This window comes from Rhinolophus ferrumequinum, chromosome 10 (assembly GCF_004115265.2).
Source record: "Rhinolophus ferrumequinum isolate MPI-CBG mRhiFer1 chromosome 10, mRhiFer1_v1.p, whole genome shotgun sequence".
Taxonomy (NCBI): Eukaryota; Metazoa; Chordata; class Mammalia; order Chiroptera; family Rhinolophidae; genus Rhinolophus; species Rhinolophus ferrumequinum.
This window is the reverse complement of record NC_046293.1, coordinates 56,137,520-56,145,164: the sequence shown is the minus strand read 5'-3', so window position 1 is coordinate 56,145,164 and position 7,645 is coordinate 56,137,520. Positions and strand designations below refer to the sequence as shown.

Genomic DNA, 7,645 nt, shown 5'->3' with positions numbered 1-7,645 from the left:
CCCAACCCAGTGTGGGGTGATAGGACAAAGCTGAGTCCCTCCCTATCCCCTATCCCGCGACTGGGGGGCACGGCTAGACAGGCTCCTTGGGGGGGTACTCTCCGACCCCCTGTGTTCTGTGTGGGCGCCCTTCCCCCATCCCCCTCTGGTTATTTTGGAGTCTGGGCTGCCAGTCGCTGGCCGCGGGTTTCCACGTGCCTCCTCCCTCCCCCTGCCCACGCTCCCCGTGACGCACATCCTCCGCCCACGCAGCCTCTGCTGAGGCGCCCCCCTCCCTCCCACTTGGCCCTCTTGGGGCGGTGCTGAGCCCCCGTATCCTGAGGGAGACGCTGGACTGAGGAAGAGGGCAGTTACCCACTGGGCGCCGGGCGCCTAGGTCCCACCCCAGGAAAGAAGACGAGGGAGGAGCCAATTCAGAGGCTTTCACTCCTCTGTCCTGGGGCGGGTACTCGGCCGAAGAGGGGAGAAAAATCCCGCCGACAGAACCTGCCATCTCCCCTAGGTGTCTGTCGGCGTAGGAACCTGTGTGTGAAACTCCTGGGCGTTTCTATCTTTGTTTCTCAGGGTTGTCAGGAGGTTCAAATGAGAGGACGTATGTGAAAACTCTGTAAATACATTGTAAAATGCTAAGCAAATTTAAGATATTATAGCCAGTTCGTACTTCTGTAGCCAGAGACTATGTATTTATTTGTATGTGTTTCTTTACATCCACTGTGTATCTGTGCCTCTGTCTAGGTTTGTATGTGAGCCCCTATGTGTGGATTTTAAAATGTATACATTTAAAAAATCATTGACTTGTCAAGCCCCACCAAAAGCCCAGAGCACCCCCGCAGCCAGGGCTGCTGAGATGTCTGTTCTTTGCTTCCCTCCCACTTCTACCACCCCCATCTTCCCTCCTACTCCCTTCCGTTGAGAACAAGGAATTTCCAGTCTTTAGCAAAAGGAGAGACACAGAGACAGAGAGGCTGAGACTATGAGAAACTATAGAAAAACATAAAGATAAGGGGTGGTGTGTGTGTGGAAGATGACAAAAAGTGGGTGGGACAAAGATCTTCATTTCTTCTCGTTTTCTGCGTGGGCTCCATTTTCTCCAGGGTGGCCCAGGACCACTTCCCTACTTGACTTATCTGCTCCCCCCACCTCAGAGTTCTCATAGGCACGCAGAGCTACGGATCCCCTTTAATGAAATGATTTATTGTCAATGAATAATTTATTAATAAATAATTGACTAATTTATTGTCTATAGTGGAAGAGTCCAGGATGGGAAACAGTATCCTCAGTCCCAATTTTCCAAGAAAAGGGGAAAAGACGGTGAAGAAATTGGGTGAAAGAGGAGTGAGGAAATCCCGAACCTGGCGGACTCTCATTCCCAGGGATGTGTACATTTTAATTAGCAGATTGCACGTCTAACCCGCATCCCCTCACCCCGCCCAATTTTTCACCAGGCTGAATCCAACTTACTTTGCAAGGTCTGGCTCAAATGTCACCTTCTTGGACCCTCTCCTTCCTGTACTCCCTCTGGGCAGAATTGCTCCCATCCCTCAGTGGCCTCATGGCTCTGTGTACACTCACTTATAGTTGCTTGTTTCACCCATAGCCCAAGACCTCTGCGGGGTAGCTCGGGTATCTGGTGGGCCCTCTGAAACAAACGGGTTGATGATGCTATTTCTAGGCCCGAGCAACTCTGAAAAGGGCAATTGACATAGATTTTACTCCAAAAGGAGCTGAACGTGGGCAAAACTGTTTAAGTGGAGACATTTGTTTTCCATGTCTCCATCCTTCTTAAAGTTTCCAGCAAGTCTCACAAGTCTGGTTCCTTGACCTTCTAAAATGTCCACTATTCTGGTAAATTAATTCATGCCCAGGTGTTAAAGGTAGAAGGCTGAAATCTTTGCTGATAATAGAAAAATATAAAGTAATGATCCTTTTTTCCTTTTTCAGTAACATATTAGAATTATAGTCTAAGGAGTGTTATCCTTCAATTTAGGCATCTTTGAGGAGGTGCTTCACTGTGCCTCAAAAAGACAAAGGAACTGCCTTTAAGGAGCGCATAGACTCGTAGGGGAGATGATAGACGGATAAACAACTACAATGTAATGCAATAATACGGGGTACAAACGGTGCCATAAGTATAGGAAGCCAGTGATCTATTCTGCCTGGAGTTGTGAGGGACAGGTTTTGACAGACATCTAAAGGAGATGATGCAGCCTGGGATTCTGAAGTCTGAACAGATTTCCAGAAGGAAGCCACAGTCAAGTCAGAGAGAGCAGAATGTAAACTTACCTGGAAGTATGAAACAATATGTTTGAGAAACTAGAAATTGTTAATTATTGCTGGATGGGTGGTGGTGGTACTTAAAAAGGAGCCCAGGGAGGTGTACGAGGCCATTAAGGATATTATAGACTAGGGCTTCTCAAACTATAGTAAAGGACCAATTTAAGAAATCCCCATCTATTGTCCACTACGTCTATAAAATACACAAAAAGTGAGTTAGTAGAAAAATGAAATAAAATCCCCATTTTTATTAGATTCAATAAATATAAAACTTTTCTGTCAAATTGCTATAAAAGTTTCTAAATGCTTACACTTAATTTCTGAAATTGTTTCATTGCAGATTGGTAACAAACTTTGAATAACATTGCTATAGTTGTGTCTTTACATCTACCTTTCAGATCATAGTAAGGACCCTGGGCTTCATCACAGGAGATACTGTAGAACCATAAAGACTTTGTAACATGGGAGTGACATATTCAGATCTGCATTTAGGAGTAGTGTGGAGGAAGGGCTTTATGGCTGCAAAAACAGCAGGGAGGCCAGCTTGGAGGAAACTAAAGTGGTTCCAAGTGAGAGATGGCAAAGTGCTGGACTAATCACTGGCATGGGATGGAGAGGAAAGGACAGATTTTAAAAGATTCAAATCAATAAGACCTGATGATTGAGTGACTAGGGTGTTGAGGGAAGAGAGGAAGGGTTAGGGTGACTCTCTAGCTTGGGTGACAGAGTAAATGGAATGGAGTGCTTCTCCTCAAAGCTTTGGGAATTGTCTTCATCAAATATTCATTGTCTGCAATCCTTTTCCTAAATAAATAAAAAAAAAACATATATATGAAAACCAAGTCTTTTAAATCTCATTTGATGCAAAACCTAATTTGACCTGAACTTACGTTGTGGCAAACCTGACCTAAACTTACATGAGGTTATTTGTAGTTTTTGTTTATCACACTTAGGTTTATCCCATAGCTTTATCCTAGAGTGACTATTCACATATCTCATTGCAGAAATATTAATTTGTTTGATTACAGAGTGTCCCAGACCCCATTGGGATTGTTGCTTTATATTGTATATGCACCATATTACCTTTCTTAAATCTAAAAAATTCTGAAACACATTTGCTATCCAGATTTCCCACCCCATTATACTCATCAGTCTTGGCTTGAGTTCTTTTGGTTATTTGCATACATCACATCCACCTGCAGATAATGAATATTCATTGCAATGCATGCTATAGAATCCGAAGATGATTCTCAAAGTGTTTTGAGCAGTGTCCTCATTTTTAAAACAATGTTAAAACCTTTGAGTGATTACTGTGAAGTGACAGAATTCATTTGGATGGTAAGGTGTGATGTGTTTATGTACATTACTTGTACACCTCATTTTGACATATAGCAATCAGTGATCAGTGATCTTTGGGAATTACGTAGTTCCCAAGTTTGGAATTAATTCCCCTGTTCGCTGGCCTTTAGTGAAAACTAAAGAGTGAGCTCTGAATGGTGAGAATTTGGGGTCTGGTAGAAAATGAAGTGGGGTGTGTGTGTGTGTGTGTGTGTGTGTGTGTGTATACACAAATTATTTTTTAAAAGTTTTATTAGATTTACAAAAAAATTTAGAAGATAATACACAGAGTTCCCATATAACCCACATCCAGTTTCCACTATTAGTACAGTACAGGTGCCACCATTAATGAAACAGTATTGTTATTAACTAAATGGCTATAGTTTATTCAGATTTCCTTAGTTTTTACCTATTTTTTTTTCTGTTCCAGGATCTCATACATTATATCATATCATATTTGGTTCTCATGTCTCCTTAGGCACCTCTTGGCTGTTAGTTTCTCAGACTTTCCTTGTTTTTGATGACCTTGACAGTTTTAAGGAGTACTTGTGGGTATTTTATAGGATGCCCCTCTATTTGAATGTTTAATGTTTTCCCCATGATTGGATTAGTTTTATGGGTTTGTGGGAGGAAAACTACAGAGATAAAATGCTATTTTTCACATGCTATCAACTGATTTATTACTGTTGATGTTGACCTTGGCCTATCTTAGCCTTGGCTTTTTAAATGGAGATAATATTTGTCTCACAAGATATTGTGAGGAATAAAACACTTTTTCTTAATCCTTATGGTCATTTTGCTTCCAAAAAAAAAAAAATCCCTGTGGCTATATTCTTATTAATATTTTTTTTAGGAGGGCGCAGCTCCCAGTGGCCCATGCAGGGCTTGAACCAGTAACCCTGGTGTTATCAATGCCATGCTCAAACCAACTGAGCTAATGGCTATTTTTTAAAATGCTAACATTTATTCCCATAAAACACAATTTTTTTCCCCCTTTTTAAATTGTTTAGAACCTCGGAAGACAACAATCGTCTTACTTTAAAAAAATTGTCCCTTCAGGACCCTACTTGTAAAGAGGTTTCAATTACAAGTTTCCTAGAACAAAAAGATCGTGATAAGAAGGAAAGAAGGAAAACAACTTCACACAGTTTTGATGGAAATACAATGGTACCTCGGTTTTCGAATGTAATCCGTTCCGGAAGACCATTTGAGTTCTGAAACGTTTGAAAACTGAGGCACGGTTTCCCATTGAAAGTAATGCAAAATGGATGAATCCGTTTCAGACCTTTAAAATCAACCCCTAAAACAGCAATTTAGCATGAATTTTACTATCTAATGATACGATAGACCCATAAAATGATACACAATGAAAGCAATAAACACAATATACTATACTGTAAAAGCAATAATAAACAATGTAAAAACAGTACTGTAGATGATAAAAATGAAAATGTAATTTTTTCTTACCTGCAATGATGACAGTCATGGTTTGGATGGGGGGTCCCCTTCAATAATCATGATAGGTGAGTGTTGTTCAGGTGTTCTGTGGTCCTCTTCCAGAATCACAATAGGTGAGTGTTGTTCAGGTGTTCTGTGGTCCTCTTCCAGAATCACAATAGGTGAGTGTTGTTCAGGTGTTCTGTGGTCCTCTTCTAGAATCACAATAGGTGACTGCTGTTCAGGTGTTCTGTAGCCCTCTTCCAGAATCACTGTAGGTGACTCCTCTTCTGCCATTCCTTCCCTTGATTTTTTTACACCACTGACACCTGGTTTAGACTCACTGGATCTTTTCCTCACTAAACATTTTTCAATTGACATTTGCTTTTTCCGATGTTTTAAAATTTGTCTGAAGTGAGACATAGCATTATCATTGAAAGTGTTAGTGGCATGACTTACAGCAGCTTTATCAGGGTGATATTTTTCAACAAAGATTTGCACTTCAATCCATTTTGCACACATTTCTTTGATCAGTGCAGTAGAAACACTTCCTCTTCCCTCCTCCTCCGAAGACAGTTCCTCAGTTGCCGCCTGTTGCTGCTCCGTCAGGATGTGCTGAAGTTCTTCTGTGGTGAGTTCAGTCTTGTGGTCCTCCACTAACTCCTCCACGTCATCACTACTCACTTCCAAGCCCATGGACTTTCCCAGAGACACAATATCCTCAACAATAGGAGCATCCTCTTCAACATCCTCAAATACACGTTCAGGGACAGCATCTGGCCACAATTTCTTCCATGCTGACTTCATTGTTCTGTGAGACACATCCCTCCATGCTTTGTCTATGAGATGTAAGCAATGTAGGATATTGAAATGATTCTTCCAGAACTCTCTGAGGGTTAGCTCTGTGTCCGAGGTCACCTCAAAGCACCTTTGGAACAGTGCTTTGGTGTAAAGCTTCTTAAAATTAGATATGACCTGCTGGTCCATGGGTTGGACGAGAGGAGTCGTGTTGGGGGGCAAAAACTTTACGTTGATAAAACTGAACTCTTCCATCAACTCATCCTCCAAGCCTGGGGAGTGAGCTGGAGCATTCTCCATAACAAGCAGGCACTTTATTGGAAGATTTTTCTCTTGGAGGTATTTTTTTACACTTGGCCCGAACACTTCGTGAACCCACTCAATAAAAAATTGCCTGGTCACCCAAGCTTTGCTGTTTGCCCTCCACATCACATGCAATTTGCTTTTTATGACATTGTTTTTCTTAAATACCCTGGGGTTCTCAGAATGGTAGACTAACAAAGGCTTCAACTTAAAATCCCCACTTGCATTCCCACAAAATAAAAGGGTTAGCCTGTCTTTCATTGGCTTGTGTCCTGGCAATGATTTCTCCTCCTTTGTTATGTAGGTCCTCTTTGGCATTTTCTTCCAAAAAAGGCCTGTCTCATCACAGTTGAAAACTTGTTGGGGAAGGAAACCCTCTGCCTCTACATAATCTTTAAATTCCAAAACAAATTGGTCAGCATCTTCTTTGTTGGCACTGGCAGCTTTACCATGTCTTACCACATTGCGTATGCCACTTCTCCTCTTAAACTTTTCAAACCACCCTCTACTTGCCTTGAAAATATCACTCTCAGGACTTGTTCCAGGGGTGTTTTTGATGAGGTCAGCATGCAAATGTAAAGCTTTTTCACAAATTATGCTCTCAGAAACGCTGTCACCGGCCAACTGTTTTTCATTTATCCATATGAAAAGCAATTTTTCCACTTCTTCAATTGTCTGTGTTCTTTGTCTTGTAAGTGTTTTAACACCTCTTGCAACATTGGCTCCTTTAATGGCTTCTTTATTTTTTAAGATGGTAGAAATTGTAGATTTCGCAATACCAAACTGCGTTGCCAGATCACATACACGGACACCACTTTCATGTTTGGAAATAATTTCCTTCTTCACCTCTATTGTTGTTCTGTTAATGATTCTCTTGGCTTTGCAGCTTTTATCCATTTCTCACAGCAAGGGGTGATTGGCAGAGGGCTCCTGAGATGACATGAACAGAGATTGATTGCACAGTCACAAAAAACAAATTGGTTGCAAGAGGGCCACTTAGATTAGATGAACACAGATTGATGCACTGGGTTCCACACATTCACAAAAACAAATTGGTTGCAAGAGTGCTCTTGAGATGAGATGAGCATAGATTGATTGCACACAGTCACCAAATAAGCCCAAGTATCACCTCCATGTTGCGTGGGTGCTCAGGACTCAGCAGCCGACAGCTAGGCCTCAGGATCTTGCACTCAGCCGAAGCCGCCAGTGACATGTTCGACTTCCGAGGTGTGTTCGAAAACTGAAGTATTTACTTCCGGGTTTAGGGTGTTTGTAAACCGAAATGTTCCTGGATGCAGTCTTTGGAAAACCGAGGTACTACTGTATCAAGATTGGTCAAGGAGAGCTCGCCTATTCTGATTTTCTATTGGCTAAACTTAACATCAATCGCATCAGTTGTAAATAAACTGGAGACGGAAGCCTGTTGTTAAGGGGTGGGATCTTCCTGTCGCCATTGCTAAGGTGAGAACTGTTTTCTAATAGGCTAAAAGCTGCT

At 41.8% G+C, this 7,645-nt stretch overlaps 1 protein-coding gene across 1 annotated transcript; it reads right to left on the bottom strand.

Annotated features, from left to right (window-relative positions):
• Positions 1-1,254: 1,254 nt before the first annotated feature.
• On the bottom strand, positions 1,255-7,084 carry LOC117029422 (tigger transposable element-derived protein 1). The gene is made up of 2 exons (XM_033118687.1): positions 5,080-7,084; positions 1,255-3,078 (listed from the first exon to the last, which is right to left on the bottom strand). Exon 1 carries the CDS (start codon positions 7,045-7,047, stop codon positions 5,095-5,097), a length of 1,953 nt encoding a protein of 650 aa, XP_032974578.1. The 5' UTR covers positions 7,048-7,084; the 3' UTR covers positions 1,255-3,078; positions 5,080-5,094.
• Positions 7,085-7,645: the final 561 nt, after the last annotated feature.

Bases quoted from the DNA above. Each gene is read 5' to 3' on its own strand.
- LOC117029422 (XM_033118687.1), bottom strand. From the start codon at position 7,047: ATGGATAAAAGCTGCAAAGCCAAGAGAATCATTAACAGAACAACAATA.